The sequence below is a fragment of the Anopheles coluzzii genome, chromosome 3 (genome assembly GCF_943734685.1).
Source record: "Anopheles coluzzii chromosome 3, AcolN3, whole genome shotgun sequence".
Classification (NCBI taxonomy): domain Eukaryota; kingdom Metazoa; phylum Arthropoda; class Insecta; order Diptera; family Culicidae; genus Anopheles; species Anopheles coluzzii.
Genome location: NC_064671.1, coordinates 91800412 through 91819373, shown reverse-complemented (window position 1 = coordinate 91819373; position 18962 = coordinate 91800412). Strand labels below are relative to the sequence as shown.

The window sequence follows — 18962 nt, the reverse complement described above, 5'->3', positions numbered from 1 at the left end:
CCTGCTGTCACACCCGTGAAACGAAAACGAAACCATTACACTACCTTGTGCTCCTGGGTGGAGTACACGATCTGTCCGGTGCCCAGATTCTGCACCTCCTCCTCCACGTTATGCGTAACGCCATCCTCGTTCTTCGTGATCACCTGCTTGGTTGTCGTCTTCACTACGGTTGGCGTGCCGGCAGCAGCCGCAGCAGCAGCAGCATTCAACTTGCTGCCCGCCGCCGCTGTACCCGAGCTGATCTCCTTGATGCTTTCCTTGCCGTACTGGGCGGTCATATCGTCGTCCGAGCTTTCTGAGTCCCGGCGCGTGGCCTTCCTGTCCATGTGCTTGATGCCTTCGTAGAACTGCTCGCGCGTAATCGGTACCGTTTCCTTCGTCACCGTTACATTCTTGCCAAAGTGGCTCGGTTCAATGTCGGCATAGTTCAGGATCAGCTTACCGGTGACCGGATCGCGGATGGCCGTCGCTGGATCAATGTCGCCCGTGTTCGGATCGATGTGGCCCCACTCGGACTTGATGCGCCCGGTAGCCGGGTCAATCTCACCGCTCAGCGTCATCGTTTGCGTGACCGTCGTTCGTGCGCCGGCAATGCGCGGATCGTTCGGATCCACGTTGTACGTCTCGCCCGTGATCGGATCGCGCATCTTGTACAGATACAGCGTCTTCGGTGCAACGTTGCGAATGTGACCCGTCTCCGGATCCAGATCGACCGCGCTCACGTCCAGCTCCTCCGGTTTGCCCCGCTCGTCCTTCTTCGTGATGATGAAGATCTTGATGATGACTAGTCGGCCCGATTTCGGATCGATACGGCCCACCTTGGTGTAGATTTCGCCGTCCTCTTCGTTGATTTGGGTCGCGGCGAACAGTGGCTCACCGGTGGCCTCATCGACCTGGCCGGTGGCGGCATAGATCTGACCCGTCGTGGGGTCCACCTTCGTCATGTTCGGGTCCATCTTGGCCTGTCGTTCGATTTCGTTCGTCTTCGGGTTAAGATAGCCGTAGATCGTGATGACAAAACCGGTCTTCGGATCGACCTGGCTCGAAGTGTAAATCGTTTCGCCCGTCTTTGGATCCTTACCACCATCCGGCAGCCAGACCTGGTTCGTTTTGGCATCCACACGGATGTCTTTGTCCTCGACCGGGGCAGCCGGCACGTGCTTACCCGTCACCGGATCGATACGGTTGTGCACGATGCGAATCGACACGATACGCCCGTAGTCTTTGTCCGTTTTGCCCGTCTTCGGGTTGACCTGATTCTTCAGCAACACCTGCCCACTGACCGGATCCACCTTGATCTCCTTCGTTTCCGTCTTGCCCGTCTTCGGGTCGACAAACGTGACCGTTTGCTTCACCAGATCCAGCTGACCGTACTTGGTGTTGATTTTGCCGTCCTTCGTGTCCAGCTGACCCGTGCTCTTGTCGTACGTGATCGTTTTCGGATCGACCAGACCCTTCTTGTCAAGCTTGCCGAGCACGGACGTTACCTCCACCACCGGATCCACCTGGTTGCCGATCGCGATCAGATGCGCCTGGCTGTTGTCCAGCTTGTTCGTCTTCGGGTCGGTCACGCCAACCACCATAATCTGTCCATTGCTACGATCGACCGTCACCGGACGCACGGCAGCAGCCGCAGGCGATGGTTTGCCCGTCTTCGGATCGATCGCTCGCAGCTCTCCCGTGCGCGGGTTAATGTCACCGTACTTGGTGCTCAGAATGCCGGTACGGTGGTTCAGAATACCGCGACTCTTCTCAATTTCTCCATTGATTGTGTCGATTTTGCCCGTGTTGGGATCCACCTTGGAGGTGATGGTCGTGATCTCGACCACCGAATCCTCGTCCGGCACCACCATAATGGCCTGGCCGAGCGTATCATCTACCTTGCCGCTAGCCGAGTCGACCACGCCGCCCACGATGTGCAGCTGGCCCGTCTTCGGGTCCGTCTGGCCCTGGAACGTTTCGTTCTGGCCGGTGCGAGCGTTGAAGTTCACCACCGTGCCGGCCTTCGGATCGATCAGCCCGTACTTGCTCTCAATTTGGCCCGTCTTCGTGTCCAGCACGCCGGTCGAATGCTCCACCACACCCTGCGCCGTATCGACCTTCTTCGTTTTGGGATCAAACTTGGAAATGATCACCATAATCTTCACCTTCTTCTTGGCCGGTTCGGCAGCGGCGGCGGCGGCTGCAGCGGCTGCCGCAGCAGCAGCACCAGCCTGCTCGCCCTGAATAAACGCACTGCTAGTGTCGTCTAACGGACGGAACGTGCCGGCCCCAGAAGCGAGTGGATCAACCGCCTGTCTACCCTTGTTGGGCGAGTACGATCGAGCGCTGGTGCGTACACCCTTCTCAGCCTCACTCTCCCCGGGCAGTCCACGTGCAGCCGATTTGGGCGAGAGCTGATCGGTCTTGACACCGGCAGCGGTGGCAGTGGCAGCTACCGGCGATCCCGGCGCTTTACGCTTCTCCACCGACTCGCGCACCTTCTGATCCTCACCCGGCGCGTAGTTGAACGCCAGCCCGGTCGCGCGGCGGCTTTGCGAGTTCGGGCTGAGCTGCGCTTCGCTTTCCTCGTTCGGGCGCAACGGTGCCTCGTCGTACCGGAAGCCGCGCGTCTTTACGTTCTTTTTGTGCGCCGTCGCCGGGTCCTGTTCGCTTTCCGAGTACTCGTACGGTTTGGTAAAGCCGGGCTTCTCCGGCGTCGTTTGCGGTGTCTTGTTCGTAGCGGTATCTTGGGCCCGCGCCTGAACCGCTTCCTTGGCCGGGTCCTTTTTGCCCGCACTGCCACCGTCACCGTTCGCGGCGGCCATCAGCTTAGCCGGCTGCTCCTTTCCGGCGTCTTTCTTGTCCTTCGGCGACTTGCGGCCGGAGGAAAACAGGAAACCCTACACAAGCGATAGACGTTACCACAAACACGCGGACGGATGGAGGCGGACGGGCGGGCGGGCAGTACAGCACAGTTGGCGGGATGGACGTAACACAAACGAAGTACATGACGACCACACACATACACACACAAACAGATACATACAAACACATATGGATCAAGAGGATGTCGGGATGTGTGGAAGGGTTCGTCAGATCAAAACGGCAAGTAGAGAACAGAACGGTAATAACATGGATGGGAGAAGGAGAAACAAAACGGGGATAAAAGAGAAAAATAAAATCAATCAAATGGTACACAAAAACGGCTAATAACGGCTAATATCACTTTATGGAAATTGTGTATGTTTTTGGGGCGAAAGGATAGCGCAAAGGAGATATTTCGCTCAGCAAATGGGAGAAGAGTTTAACGCTAACAGTCTATAAGAAAACGCAAAATCTCTACCTATCGTGAAGATACACACAGACAGCATCAATACCGACAAAATACGGAGAAACACACGTGAGGAACGTATCGTGAACACGCAAAAGAGGTCAGTCTCAAATGCCATATGAAAAATGGCATAAAAAAGGGAAAAACATTACATTCGACGCTACTATTCAGTGAGAGCAAACATTTGATTCGAAAAAAAAAACGATGGAAAAGAAAGGATATAATAAATGTACTACAGAGCGCTTTGAATAAAGGGCCATAAAGATTTGAATAATGTCGGAAATCGTATCAAATCACATTGAAGTAGAAGATGATGGAAAAACTGTCTACGATACATAATAATGATGCAAAACACGGTTCAACGGTGTGTATCGATCGATTCAATCAATCAGCGAGTGCTTAAGATCTAGAGTGGTAAGAGTTTTCTTTAAAGTAGTTAGTGTCCACGTACCTTACGTTTGCCGGAGGGAGATGTTGCCTCTTCCGCAGAGGAGTTCAGTGCCTCGGCTTGTCCATTGTTTCCTAAAAGGAACACGTTCGTTATTAAATATGTGTCAAGAATACCTTTGCACCGTAATACATACCATTCAGACCTTCATCTTTCTGGGAAACTTGTTCGGGTTTGTCCTTCTTGCCGGCAACTGGCAGTACGGCAACTCCTCCAGCCGGTTTCTGTAATTTAAATATGGTAAAAAAAGGAAAAATGAGCGAAAGGAAGCGAATAGAATACAAAGCCAGAGAAATCATGCAAAACACAACTGAGTAAATAGAGAAATATGATAAAAGCGATTAGTGCAACATCAAGTAAACAAATGTAGAAAAGAAAACTAACACTACCGTAAAGCGCATTATAATTCAAAGAAAAACATTTATCTAAATATGAGTTAGAATTGTATGTTTAAAGCTTTTACACTAAATTGTGCCATAAATAACAACACCAACCAAACAACGTTTGCAACAAAATGCAGCGGAATAGAGACTTGTTTGCGAAATTGGTAAAAAATGTATTGAAAACTTTATCAGTGTTTGTAACACAAGTAGATAAGAGAGAGAGAAAACATGTTGGAGGAAACAAAAATGCCAAACAATACGTTTAAGTATACCAGAAACTAGTGAAGAAAATATATGAAATTTAAAACATAATAACAATACGTTGCAAAATTGCAATCGATGAAGCGAAATTGAGAAATATGACAACGAAACGAAATAACGCAACTAAGTAAACAATACGGCAAAAAGGAATCCAAGTGGAGTATGTTTGGTAAGTCAATGGAGCTATTAACCTGTGCTGGAACAACGTTTGGCGATGTGGTTTCGTACTCTCCCTCGAGGGAGCTCTGCGACGAGGCGGACGCGGTGCCAGTGCTGGACTCACGCTTCAGCTGTAGGCGGAAGCCGCCCAACCGAACAACCGATCAACCAACACACCCCAAAACACATATGTTAATCGTATTTCGCATCGGTTAGTGGTTTGTTAGTGGGTGCCCAACGCATTCATGAAATCAATTTTAGTTCAGAAAAGTAACAAACGGTATCGTTAGTTAGATTAGTGAGATTAATATGAACGGTTTTCTAGGAGGAATGGTAGGGCAAACGTGTGGGATCGAACACGCGATTGAATCATTTCAACAAAATCGTATCAGAGGAACTGTGTGTGTTTTCATGTATGAGTGTTGTGGAAATTAGGAATGAAAAACGTCTTCTATTACAACTGAGAGCGATAGAGAGCAGCAACTGTGAGCTGGATCTAAAAATTTTGCAATAACATCCAAACAAGGCCACGAGTTCTACTAGTGTCGTTGAAACAAGGGAAATAACGGGCGCAGGGGGGAGCATGGGAATTGAAGTTGGAACGAGCCAAATTACATAGTGACAGAGAAATAGACAGAGAGGAGAGGGTAGGTGATACGTAACAACGAAACATCACTAGGGTGGGTACGCGCGCGCGATGAAACTATTTCGCAACTTTAGTTTAATTAGTATGTGGTACACAGTTTAGTGCCGAAAGTGAAGATGCTTCAAGGGCCTCCCTTGGCTCACACTTACGCGCTCCTTTTTGTCCTTCTTGATCGGGCTGCGGGAACCGCGCGTCGGCGAGTCCAGATCCGGGATGTGATCCGGCGGATGCGACATCGTGTGGCGTTTGTTTGCGTCCTTTCCCGCATCCTTGGCAGCCGCACGTTCCTTTTCCTGCTGTGCGAGTGCTAGAAAACAAACCAGATGATTAATTGCATTGCATTTCCTCGGTCACTCCAACAACCAACCATCCATGCTGCGGCTGGAGAGCCGCTTTCCGGTCAAGCTGCGCTTGAAATCGGGCGCCGGACGCTCGACGGGCGTTTTGCGCGTTTCGTAGTGCGTGCGGCCCGAGTATCGGTACTTCGAGCCAAGGCGCGGGAACAGCCCCGACTTTTGCTGCGGTTCCGGCGTCATCAGCCGGAAGAAGGTGTGGTGCTCCACGCACGCCTTCCACAGCTTTTTCGCCGCCCGGTGGTTCTCTAGCTTGAAGCCGATCGTCGACTCGTACTGCTCGAACTCGCCCGGACGGATTTTGATGTAGAAGTTGTTGCGCTTGTACGAGATCTTCAGGATCTTCGGCCAGGCGAACCGATTGATACGAAGTCTGCAAACGAAGTCGACAAAGGTGCACGATTAGCAATTGAATGTGATGGCGAATCATCTCAACGACCAACTTACTTGTCTCTGTACACGAGCAAACCGGAGGCACAGACGCCGAGCATGATGTCGACACCTTCGGAATCCTTCGCCGGGTGCAGATCGACACCGTACATGGCGAGCTTTTTCGCATTCTCAAGATAGTGTAGCTCAGCTTCCGCTGGCGTCTGACTCCTGGGAAAGAGGAAGAATAAACACGTTCATTAGATTCTTCCCAATCCTCCGCTTCTGCGGCAACATTCTAATACATACTTGTGGGTCTTGTGAAGATCGATCACCTTGTCCAGCAGTTCGGGCGTCTGGTTCGGGGCGATCTTGAAGTCCTTCAGATAGGACCGATCCTTCATCTCGGCCGGATCGTAGTCGCCCAGCTCGGACTGCACCAGGTACGAGCCGAGCAGGGCGTGTGTTACGAACGAGCAGGGCAGCCGGCCCTCCAGGATGTCGTTGCGCACCTGCAGACACAGATGGTAGCGCGTGATGTCCTCCTGCAGCTGGGCCGGCTCCGGCGGGTAGAACTTCACCTCGAACGAAAGGTCCCACGGATCGGAGCGGAAAAACTTCGTCACCGGACGCTCGAGATCGAGCCAGGTGCGCGGATCGTTCGCTGTGTGGTACGTCAGCCCGAAGTAATCCTTCTCCAGTATGTTCAGCCCGGCACAGACCGAGTTCAGCAGGTCCCGGCCGCGGCATTTTCGCTGTAGAGCACAGAGAAAGGAAGACGTGAGTCGTTTAACAACACAGTTTAACAGAGCAATTGTGAGGATATTGTGCTACTTACATCAATGGTCACCTCCAGTATCGAACCATCGAGCAGTGTAACCTTTGCGAGGGCCGCCTTTGAGTTGGTGGGCTTCTTTTTCGGTGTGCTGGGACTGGTGGCGGCGGCCGGTTCCGCCGCTTTCGTTGACTCGCCCGGCATTGTTACTGCAGATACTCTAATTAGGTTCTACTGCTACTGGGGGGTTTTCCCGCTACGTTAGCTGATAGGGTGTGTGTGTGTTGTGGTTAACACTACACAGAGAGTTACGAATAGGTCACTCGGCCACAGCGCCGAGCGTGCGCGTGTACTGGGACACCAACTTCCGGACCAAACGGAACGCTACGCTAAACGGAAACGGAGAGAAGAGAAGAGAAAGAAAATGAAATTTAATTGCAACCATTATCGAAGTGGTGATACGTCTCTTCCACCCTTCCTTGCACTCGTTTCTTCCTCATTTCCCCTGATGCTACAACCCCGCTAATGTATTTAACAGTGTCGCCGGGCACTTTGTCGTCATCATTACGACCCCGAGACACTGCGCTGTTTGGAGGAGTGAGGAGAGCTTGATAGGATCTGCATTTTGCCCGGCCAATATTATCATCGGTTGGTTGGTGTATGGGTGTGTGTGTTGTCATGTTTTGGGTGTCCGCCGTACACACCCTGATAAAGTCAGCACTCGGATGGACAGCAAAATCCTTCCTTCCTTTTCGCACCTTCACATCTCTCTCTACCTCTGTCTCTCGACCTTGCGACCGAGGTAATGGGCGAGCGTTGCGACATTAGCTAAGCGCTCGGGCGTAATTGGACACATCCAGCAGACTGGCCGCCGTCTGGGCGGGTTGATGCACACACACACACGCAGCGCGCTGGTAGTACTCTCCCGCAGGGCGTGGTGTGGTGTTAATGAGATTGGAATGCAATCGCGTTCCGGCAGGGCAACACATTAACTTAAACGATGCTGTGTCGCTAGTTTGTCTTGCAAATGATGTACCACGTCAACACCACCATCGCAGGCAGGAGAACATTAACTAACATTAAATTAATTAAAATGATCACATAAATCAATGCGCATCGGATAGTGTAAAAAGTAATTAAATCCCGCGGTGATTCATTTCCATCCTATGTGACACAGATTCAACTGAAACACGGGGCCTCTACGACTAGGGAGTTCCCGAGCTTTCTTCCATGCCACAAACGAATGGTCTCGAAAAAAGAACGCGTGATCGTGTTTCATATGTTGTTGTTTTGCTCTCGGAGAAGCGATTATTTATGATATGACGACAGTTTGTGGGTGGGCGGTTGGGTGAGGACGTGCATTCTCGGACGTTAGCTGTTTGCGGCGGAAGCATGATTAAGGCAACATTCCGCTGGTTCAGATAAATCATGGTCATATGTCAAAATCGAGCTGCATTTGCTCTGTTTCGTGAGGGAGAAGAAACAAGCAGGACACGACAAACAACAGAAGTCCACATAACAACAAAGCCGCCAAACAGTGATAAGAATCTTTGATGTGGCATCACACAAAGAGGGTGTTGGTGAGTTGAAGTTTTTGATTTTGTATTTGTATCATCACTTTGGGCAGTAAACAAACATCGATGGCGGCAAGAGGAGGTTCTTCTTGTTACATTTCAAATGAGATTCCATACACATCCGGCTGTGTGTGATACAACGCCTCTATCCACTCGATCATCAGCCTGGTCAGACACTGAGCGTGTTAAAACCTCAATAAGAATCTCTGGCTGCAGTTTCAAGGCAAAAACAATGTTCATTTTGACTTGCTCCAATATCGTGATGACATTCCACGAACCACACACGGTCAAAGTTAATCACCGGACAGGAGGCACTGATTCCCTTGAAAACGAAACCATGTCAATGGCACAAGGGGAATACACATCGTTTTATCGGTGCAGCACACTGTGGTGTTGCACTTTCTACCGGTGTTCCTGTGCAGGTTTGGAACGGTCGGAACATCTCCTCTGAGAGCCCATGAGGAGTGGTCCCGATTTCCGCCCTTGGTTCGATAACGCTCTTATCTTATCAGGGTCAGCGCCGATACGAAGGACAGCGCGTATCGGAAAGCCATCACACGCCGGCTGGCGATTGATGCGCGTACGTCGTACCGAGAGACAAGTGATCGAATACGATCGCGAGACAGAGCGAGAGAGGCTTAACACGGAACTCTGTGGAACGCCAAAAGCAATGGGATAAGACGTTAAGAGGTCTTATCGCTAAACCGTTCAACCGGGGAATCCGGGCAGAAAGATTATTTCCATCGCGGTTGATTCTTCGCGGCTCTTTTCTCGACTCGTAACCCGTCGGATTGGAAGTGAAGAAAGAGGCTAGCAGCAGCTGAAGCTACGCAAGAAATACTTTCGCTGATTGTTTTGTTTTGATTCACAGAGCACAGGCGGGCGGGCGATTATTGCCGAGCGTGAGGCAATCTCTCTCCCCCACTGCAACTTGCGCTTTTTCTGCAATCAGTGCATGGGGATGATGATGCTGATGATGCTATATTTAGAACGATGAGCTCATATTGCCGTTTATTTGCAAAAGGAAAAGGATTTTAAGACGCTCAATTGAGCATGGTGATGTTGTTTGAAACATAATGCAAAAAAACACGCGTTTGCTTGACGATTCATGGGGGTTTTACTGGTTCAAGAGGAGAAAGTTCACTTCCTCCTTTCGACTATTTGTTTCGACAGCTTTTTGGAGTGATTTAAATTAAATAAATTAAATCAACTAACAACTCTGATGAACAGATTGTATATATTTACCTGGACAAAACTGCACCTCAAAAGCTGATAAACTGATTGATTTGTAGCGAGATGTTGTTATTTTTTGGTTTCTTTGTGTCTTGACTTTCGCTGCCGATCATATCTTGATGTCTCAGCTCTTCTCCTGCCCTCACGAAACATCGTGCATCATCCCACACGCCAACAATAATACGCTTCTTCTGTGTGCACCTTTCACCCCAAGCCCACATTTGGTAGTAGCTGACACATTTATTGTGCGCATTTTGGCTTCCTACTTTTGCTCAATTCAGCCCCCAACGTGCGACTTCAACAACGTTTTATTCGACATGAGAAGATGTGCACACCATTGTTTGGGCGGCCTTATACAACACATATCTTTTTCACCAGCCAACCACCAACCGACTGAACTCATTCGACAGAGACAGACGGGCGTGCGTGGAGGAGGCGGCGCCAATTTTCCCCGGGCTAGCAGCAACGTTTAACGATCCACCCAACACGCCGCTAGCCTACAGTTTGCTTTCACTCGTCATCGGAGATAGTTTTTCCCTACGTGTGGTGTTGGGTGATTTTCCAAGCGTCGATCGTTGAGGTACCACAATGTATTCTGTGCCGTACGATACAGCGAAAGAAATAAAAGAGAAATACAGCAACTGACTAGCACACTGCTGCTGTTTGCGCTACTGCAAAGGGTGTATTGCGTATGCTCATAAATTGTCGCGATAAAGACCACACCCAGGTAGCGTTGTGGGACAGAGTGTTGCAATCACCAAAACAGTCCTCTCAAATTGCAAAACTGGATTGATAGAATATTTCAATATTGCACTGAATACCGTAAACCAGGTAACAAATTCAATAGTTCTGACTGATGAAAGCTGGAGAACAAAGCCATAGCGAATGTTAATGAAAACTGACATTAAACGCCCAACACAACAGACGAACTTGCGTGAGAGGGGCAGGCAAGTAAATTAGTCGATCCCTAATGAAACACAAACATTGTTTTACGATAATGGAGCCAAACTTCTGGCGTAGTAAGCCCTCGGGAGGGTGACTAATTATGTTGTAACTTTGCGTTGTTGTTCGCTGTCCAGGTTCAATGTTGATGCAGCAGTTGAAAGTAAATAAAAAACATCGATAAACGTTTTTGGAAAATTATTTCATCCAAAAACTTGCCTCACCACACACTGAAGGTCACTTTTTGGTTGGAGGGAGCTTTAACGAATGAAATTTCCCATATTATGGTTTATTTATTTATCATTTATGGTACTTTCTACCACGCTGCCGTCCATTCTCGATGACGATCGAGGCAAATATTTCTTTAGCCTCGTACAGAAGATTGCCAATCGATCGTAAAGAGAGCGTAGAACGCCCACCACAAAAAAAAGCGAGGGAAACATAATTTATGCCTATTTGACGTCAATTTTTATGTCCAGTTCTTCTCGCTCTTCTTTTTACATACACACACAGCGTTGCACTGACACGGTGAAGGAAGGAAGTATATGTGCGTGGGGTTCCGTTCTCTCATATCTGGACAGTAATACCAGCAAAATGAAGAGCAAAAAAATCCCTCCAAAACGAAAGCGAAAATTTTCGAACGTTACCATTTATGATTCATAAACATGGCATGTTATCTCGGTTTTTGGGAGACTCGTACCCTCGCCCCCTGTTCACTAAAAGCAAGCATCGTGCATCGTGGACCCTTGGAGTATGCGAACCTTTTTTCCCCCGAAACGTTGATAACATCCAACGATTGCGATGGACGGGTTTGATTCACAAACATACATGCCATGTGTAGCCATAATTATTGCACGATCAGGAGTGTCTCGAAAGCTCCACCAAGCACACAAGAAGTTACGCACCATGTGCCATTTGCTATCTGTTGCTTAGAATTATTAAACTCAGCTTAATTTTATCTGCTTTTTTTCTGTGCAACGTGCGTTGAGAAAGGTCCGAGTTCAAGCTGTCAAAACAGGGCAGGAGGGGACCGCTCTGCTTTGTCTACCTGTCACACCAGATACAAACAAAGATAACAAACATACCGTCCTGTCTATGCACGAACAATCACGTAGAATAACACACCGGAATTCGTGATTCTTGTTGGTTTGTCCGGTCCTTAACGCTATGTAATAACGGGAACAACAAGAAAGAGAAATGGGAAAGTTGGTCTTTTGGTGACCTTCTTCATTAGAGCAGAACACAAGGCACACACCGACACACAACACTCAGGAAGTGGCGGACCGTTGTTGGATTCATCGTTCGATCGAGGTACGGGAAGTTCGTTAGCTTTACACGCCAAAGCATATTTGCACGTTCTGTATCAATCACTGATTGTTCCTCGAATCTTCCTCGGTAGCTAATGAAGTGTATGTCGTCTAGAAGAAAGACAAAAAGGCCTAAAGGTAGCCGAATTCGCCTTCCCTAAATTACCATATTTCCAACTAACATTATGCAATCCACGTGGCAAACCGCCTAAAGTTATGCATTATGCATAACACATTACGCTTAATAAGGTTTGGTGTGGGCCTTTTTAGGCCCTTGTTACAAGATTTTGTCGCATAATAATGTAATCTCTATCAGCATGAGCAATTCTTGAAGTTGAATCGAGAAGTAATCTACAATAAAGCAGAAAATATGTTCTTCTAAGACTTTTGTGTAAGATACAATTGTAGTATCTGCATTCATTTCAATCATTGAAATCAAAATTGTCCCTCTACACATTATTATCGCCCCTATTAGGATCATCAATACCAACTAGCTGCAAACATTATCGAAGCAGAGAGTATCATTTACGCATCGCTCTAACGACTTTCTATACAGACACACAGCTCACCCCGCCTCTGTTGAAAGCGACCCAACCCAAAGCCAAAGCGAAACAAAATCGATAATAATCCAAAAATTATCGACCAAACAGACAGTTGCACTCGAAAGCCGCACCGGGCCCCGGGTGTGTGTGTGTTGTCTCGATACGAGCCCCGGGGATCGTCGTCGCAGATTGCGGCTTTGAAGGTGGCCATACTTTACACACGCCCTCTGTCCATCGACCCAGCGCCACACACAAACACAGAAACGCACAAGCATCGTCCTGTGTCATTGCGTGTGCCTGTGCCTAAACGTCAAACCCATCACCCAAGCCCACTACTACTCCCCAAACCACCGGTAAGGACGTGTTTCGCGTGACATCGTCCAAACACAGGAGACAGAGTGCGTGTTCTAACCACTCGCACCACCATCGGTTGGCTGGATCAAGTTTATGACCACCCTTGGCACGCGGGGGACAGGATTGGGAACGGAAGGGACAGGATGATGATGATGAGGATGGTCGGTTTGGGTTTCATATATATCGTGCAGAGTGTGAGTTTAGCCTAACATTGGCAAAAGTGACGTGTTGTGTGGTATACTAGTATCAACAAAGGGGGTAGCCAGTCGTCCGGCGCGATCATAGAGACGAAAATGGACAATATGCCCTTTTCGGGTCACTTTCGGCAACAAAGTTTGAACCTCGACAAAAAACGGTAACCAGATAAAAAATGTCGCTGGTTGAGATAAAAGAAGTGTCCAAAAATATAAAATGTTCACAAAAGCATTAAGCCATTTTGGTGACCTTTTCTTAAATGGCGTCTCATCGGCCTTCGTTCTTGTGGTATAAAATTAGCTCTTCATGTGATGTGGAAATAACACTTTAATATGACAAAATATAATAAAATAAATGCATCCAAACATCATCATTTCTTACCACAAGTTGGCACTCCTAACAAGATGCAAGAATTAAATTAAGGTTACTTGTCCTTCTTGTAGCGGCAATACACCTTCAATTGACTTTTTATGACCAGCGCAATCACCTTTGCTCCCCATGCATCGTCATGCTGATTTGCTGCTGGTCAAAGTATGAAGGTCGTTTAAATCAAAACTACTTGAAAAGTGTGGAGCAAGTGAGTGCATAATTTAGACCGATTGTATATTTGCTGATTTGATCATAAAAGACGCCAACCCTTGCGGACATTGCCACAGTACAAACTACGGTACACGGTAGAAGTTGATGAAGTTATTGTAATTTGAATTACAGCTCTTTTAATTACACTCCGATTTCCGCCGACCTTTACTGGCACTGTTTGCAACGAGGATGCAGCACAAGTTGCTTAATGTATTTCCAAAAACGCCACAGCACTCACCGGGGGGAGGATCTAATTGATTTAATAAGACCTGCGCTTACGCTTTCGCCCGTTCCAAAACCGTTTCAATGGATCGTTTCGCTTTGCTCAATCCAGCTTTCCGCTCCACAATTCACAAAACGCCCCAAAAGCGGTGGTCCTTCTGGCGGGTGGCGATAATTTAATTTACCATGTTAAATCCGACACGCTCCAATGCTAAAACGATCCATTATCGTCATTGCGCCAGCCGTCAGTTGCCGCCGGGGAACACATAATGCGATCGACTACGACGACGACGACGACGACGACCAGTAGCACGTTCCCCAACTTCCAATAATACACCCTATACTGGTCGGGCCCTGTTGGGGAGTAGTTTGGTCAGGGTGGATTCCAATTTTGACACTGTCAGGAAACGCATTGCCAACACCCGCTTAACCGCTAATCCTCCGGAAGGCTTTGGAATCGACTCCCGGCACAGGAAACAGCCGAGACTTCTCCCTTTTCTCTTCAATAGGGATACCGTTCGGAGGAGTTTTTTGGCCGCCAGCCATATCATACTTATGCTCTCATTCCAATATGCCCGAATGTGCGTCTCCGCTTATTTTCCAATATTTCAGTAGGACCTCGCACCTCAAAACAGCAGAGTTCGACATGATTAAATATTTACCATTTATACGTGCTTTGATCCGGCGTAAATCCCCACAAACCGGCGTGCTCCTGCTCCGTGGCCCCGCAAGAACAGAAACATTCATACGAAAGTGAAAGTTAATTCATTGCTTCATCAGACAGAAAATTAAATTCTCCAACGCCAACGGATCGCCGAGGCGACGCGGAACGACCCGTGCCAAATTCGACTGACTGTGTTCCGGGCGTCGTGTCGTGTGGGGCGCGCCGGAGATGCTACCTCCTCCAACGCAAAGCCATGGGGCGGCGGCGGCCCACGCAATTGTGTCTGGATTGGACAATTTTAAATCCTCAACATACTGTGGACGTCGGTGCAACAATCAGCTCCCATCCCATATCTCGTGCCTCCTCTTCCTGCTCTAAGAACCCATAAGCCCCTGCTGTGAGAGAGTTGGCAAAGATTGGCAAACATCGGATGCATAAATCATCATCAGCCAGGAGAGGGCTGGCTGGCAGCACACACGAGCATTGCTGCCCGGTAATCGGTCTCTTGTCGAGTCGTCTCGGTGTGTAAGTGTAGTGCGACAAGTTTTTCAACGCGATGCGGAGGAAGAGAAGTATTGTTCATGTTGGCACGCGTCGTGTATGTTTAATTAAAAAGAAAGAAACAAAAAACACATGCAGACATGAGTAGCTCAACGTGCCAAGGAAAGGCGAAAGAGGGCTTTTCAAACTACACTGAAGTAGACTCGAAAGGACGATGGAAGGTACTTGTTGTGGAGCGATAAGCGGGAACTGCGAAAGAACTGTTTATAATTCCGCCTTTCTGTGTACGACTGTTTGCAACTAGTGGGTGGGATTATTTGGGGATGTTCAGTGCAGAAAAGTTTAATTATTTATTGTGCAGAAACGTGTGTTACACGCACCATGGAGCAGAGGATTAGCTAGGATCCCGGGATGACTTGTTATGTAGTGACTTTAATCTTGCAAGAATTAGCAAGTATTTTAGATGTTTCTTTTGTGATTTAAAAATATAACACATATGACGATCAAACTACTGTATAATGGCTCAATATTACACATAAAATTTAACAATTACTAAAGAAACAGTTTCACGTGCCAACTCAAACCATCCTAAAATACTTCTGATCGGCGTCCAAACGTCCAGCCTACACGCATTACTTCTCACGTGCTCTTCAAGAAGGCAAAAGGGTCATCGTCCTCCATGTGTGTGTGTGTCTGGTACCGTGAGCGATTGCACAACTTAGCCGCCTTCTATAAACGATGCATTTTGCATCAGACGCGTAAGCCCGGGGGCGCAGCACGAGGAGCGTGAGCGCGCTCGCGTAATCCGATCGATCGACCGGCTGCCGGGGGTGGGATCCGGAATATAGTAAACAAAAATCAACCATCACAACACACACACACTCAGCAAGGAGGCCGGTAATGGAAAAGAAGAAGGGCGACCAGCAGCCCACAGGTCCAAGCCGCCGCCCCTACACTGTAGTGTTGTTATTTACCGACGTTTTGTTTACGAACCAATCCTCTCATCCGTTTGTGGTTGGGGAAGGGTGTCTTATGAGGGTGGATGAGTTTAAAAGTGAGATTTGTTTCTTTCTTTTTTCTGTTTCGAAGACACGCTTAAGCCTCACGTCCATCCATCCACTTTCCACGAAACACTAAACACACACACAGGCGGTAATTGCAGTTCAGAAGATGCAATACCGACGCCAACGGGTTATCTCATAAAGCGTCGACGATGCAGCGCAACGCCCAACGAGAAACGATCCCCGGTTCCAACACGGCTGTGTGGGTGCATGTACTTTGGGTAATGATACACCTTCCATCCAGGGCAGGAAGAGCTTGTTGCTGAGCAGTGCTCTTAGGCGCGGGTGTTTGTTTATGGGAAAGAATATCCAACGCCTAAGAAGGAAGTTTCTTTTTATGGAAGAATCACTTGGAGGAAACCCTACCTTCACAAACAATTTTTCGTTTTCCAGAAGATCTTGGAATAGGATTTCAGAAAGCAACGGGGAAGTAAAGAAGTCTTCATGGTGGTTGGCAAAGATCCAAATTTCAAGTTGAAGTAAATCCATGTAATGTTTTTTTGGCAATAGCAAGCAATCTTTTAGACGTATCCTCCAGCGAAGAAGGACAAAAATCAATAGTTACTGTGGAAGCCAGTTCTCTCAAGTACGTGTGCCCATAATATTATGACCGCTATCCACTAACCTCCATGTGTTCGGGAGGATCTTAATCGGAACCCAACGCACACAAACTAGCGTACGAAAGTTGCGTGCTTGCTTCTAGCAGAAACTGTAAGAAGAGGAAAATCGAAACAAAATAGCAAACACAAACGAAATGAAACAACACTTCAACTCTAATTACGCGCCGAAGGTAAGATAAGAAAACCACTCTGGCGCCAAATTGAACTTCCAATTCCGTTCCTGAAAGAGACAGAGAGGGAAGAGCGTGGTGCCTTCATGACGCCTCTGCACCACACCACTACGACGACCATCGCCGGAGGGCTGCTACTCCTGCTGCTACTGCGTCTCTAATGGGAAGTTAACTTCAATTTGGCACCAGCACCAACATTCTCTCGAGTGGCTCTGTGGCTCCACTACTACGGCGTCTGTTTGCCCAGGAAGTTCGCACCTTAAAGTAAAGCGCTCGCGAGCTTCTGAGCTTTGCTTTGCTGTTGATTACATACGGTGGTACTACTCCCGGTCGTACGTACGCGTTTGATGGTTTAAAAAGTTTTATTTTCTTTTCGTGCGCTCTGTCACTTTCTGCTCGGCAGTTCATCAGTAACCCCCCGACTTATAGCTAGGGTATAAAAAACTACTATCTTAGACAGAGTACTACAGAGGCGGTAATTGAGTTTCAGAGGCACAAGCTTCCTTCTTGAATCTTCACAATCTACAAATCAAATGGAATGTTTGGTTGTGTGGGATTACTTTGAAGGCATTCATGAACATTCAGTTTGTACTGAGTGTTTGAAGATTACTCAAGAGAAGATCGACCGGTTTAGTGTCTTTCAATGAGTTCCCATATCTATTACAATTTTTTTGAAGTTTCTAAGGTTATTTTGAAGATCTCATGCCATCCAAATCAAGCAGAGAAACTGAAGGAATAGCAGTATTCCAAATGCACAGCATGTGTTCTTCAAAGCTATTCAACCCGATACCTAACCTTTTTTCCGCACGAATTGCCCGCAAAAGATTTATATTCGTTTGGGAAACTCTTTAGGATATTCTGAGAAATACATCTTCAAATTCCTCGTATCCTTCCGGCACCGGTTTAATCGCATAAAACATCACACGAACCGGTTAACTGGAAGACCTTCAAAACCCTATCCGACATGTACGTGATTGACCAAGCTTTATCCCGAACAACAGCAACACAGCACACAAAAAAAATCGTTAATCCTCCAAAATAAGGAAGACCCAACTATACTCTATCGACGGGCGAAGAATTCCAGCTCGCTTGTGGTCGTTTGTGTTTTGCGAATCTTGCCACCGGGTGAATAAATAATAAATTCTACTCCTCAACCGAAGAAAACACCCATAAAACTACCTCAACCTTCCCTTTCACCGTTGTCCGCAACATTGTGAATCCTGCAAAACTTCCCGTAAAAAGGAAGAACCAACGAACGAACACACCAGAAACGAGCTCCACACGAGGGATAGACATTAACGTGCGCTGCTTTAGGCGCGTTGTTATCGCCGTACGAGAAACACAGTCACACCATAGGCATTTTTGCTACTCTGGGTGGTGCTTCTGTAGCAGAAAAGGCAGGAAGAAAGAAAGTTTCCCGCCAATAAAAACCACTGCGTGAAGCGACCAAAAACAACAACACCACCAAAACAAAGGTTTACATACTACATCCCTGCCTAGCAAGAAATCGCGAAAAAAGAAAGCTTCTCCACGAGCGAGGAAAGGGCATCCCCACCAACTTCTTAAAGACCACACCCCCTGGCACACTAGCAGTAGCTGGTGGGCAGCAGAACTCAAACCCTGAACTGAAGGAACTGGTGTCAGAGACAAACACAGACCTCTCCCGGACAAAAAAGGGAAGGCTCACACACACACTCGCACACACGGGGTCTGTTGCCGGGATTTTGCATTATCGACGGGCTCGCTCTCCCTTTGCTCGATATCTGTGTGTGTGTTTGTGGAGTGAAAGTAGGTCGTCGCACACACGCACACAGTGGGGGCTTGCGAGATGTTCTTGGTGTTGGGAGGTTGTGGCGAATGTGGGTCACTGGAAGGTACACATCCCAAGCCCGCGCCCTGGAGAGCTTTCGTGGAGAGAGGGAGCGATAGTTAGCACGCAACAACGCAGCATGAAAAACGGAACACGGCGGCGAACGCTGCTGCTTCTGCTTGTTGCTTTAGCGTGCGTCGGGGTCGGTTGTTTGTGGCATTGAAAAAGGGGTTTTGACAGCTCCCTCCGCCCGCAGGGTGGTGGTTGCGGATCGATCGAACTCCAGAGCTCCCTTTTCCGACTGTGATTCGTTACCCAAGGGGCGGGGGGCGGCTGTGGCTGCCCGCGGGTTGACGGATTGTTTGACAGGCTCAACCAGATCCGACGACGCCTGCTAGAACCACGGGGACGTTTATATTGCGGTATTTACAAATTCGTATCGATTTGGGGTGTGTATTGCTTTTTTGTTTATTTCGACAGC

At 48.1% G+C, this 18962-nt stretch overlaps 1 protein-coding gene across 9 annotated transcripts in view; it reads right to left on the bottom strand.

The window, feature by feature from the left end:
* The window catches only part of LOC120958834 (protein 4.1 homolog), a 42212-nt gene that overhangs the window by 6678 nt on the left and 16572 nt on the right, over nt 1-18962 (bottom strand). For 6 of the 9 annotated variants that reach the window (XR_005752093.2, XR_005752099.2, XR_005752100.2 and 3 more), the window contains exons 3-11: nt 6771-7096; nt 6242-6687; nt 6011-6163; nt 5578-5936; nt 5360-5517; nt 4597-4695; nt 3898-3985; nt 3765-3835; nt 45-2882 (exon numbers count right to left, since the gene is read on the bottom strand). Coding sequence is in view for 2 of the 9 variants with exons in the window: in XM_040381870.2 (XP_040237804.2) it covers nt 45-2882; nt 3765-3835; nt 3898-3985; nt 4597-4695; nt 5360-5517; nt 5578-5936; nt 6011-6163; nt 6242-6687; nt 6771-6911 (4353 nt within the window). In the remaining 7 variants the exon portion in view is untranslated. The remainder of the gene's footprint in view (nt 1-44; nt 2883-3764; nt 3836-3897; nt 3986-4596; nt 4696-5359; nt 5518-5577; nt 5937-6010; nt 6164-6241; nt 6688-6770; nt 7097-18962) is intronic. The other 3 variants (XR_005752097.2, XM_040381871.2, XR_005752094.2) reach the window with 2 other exon arrangements.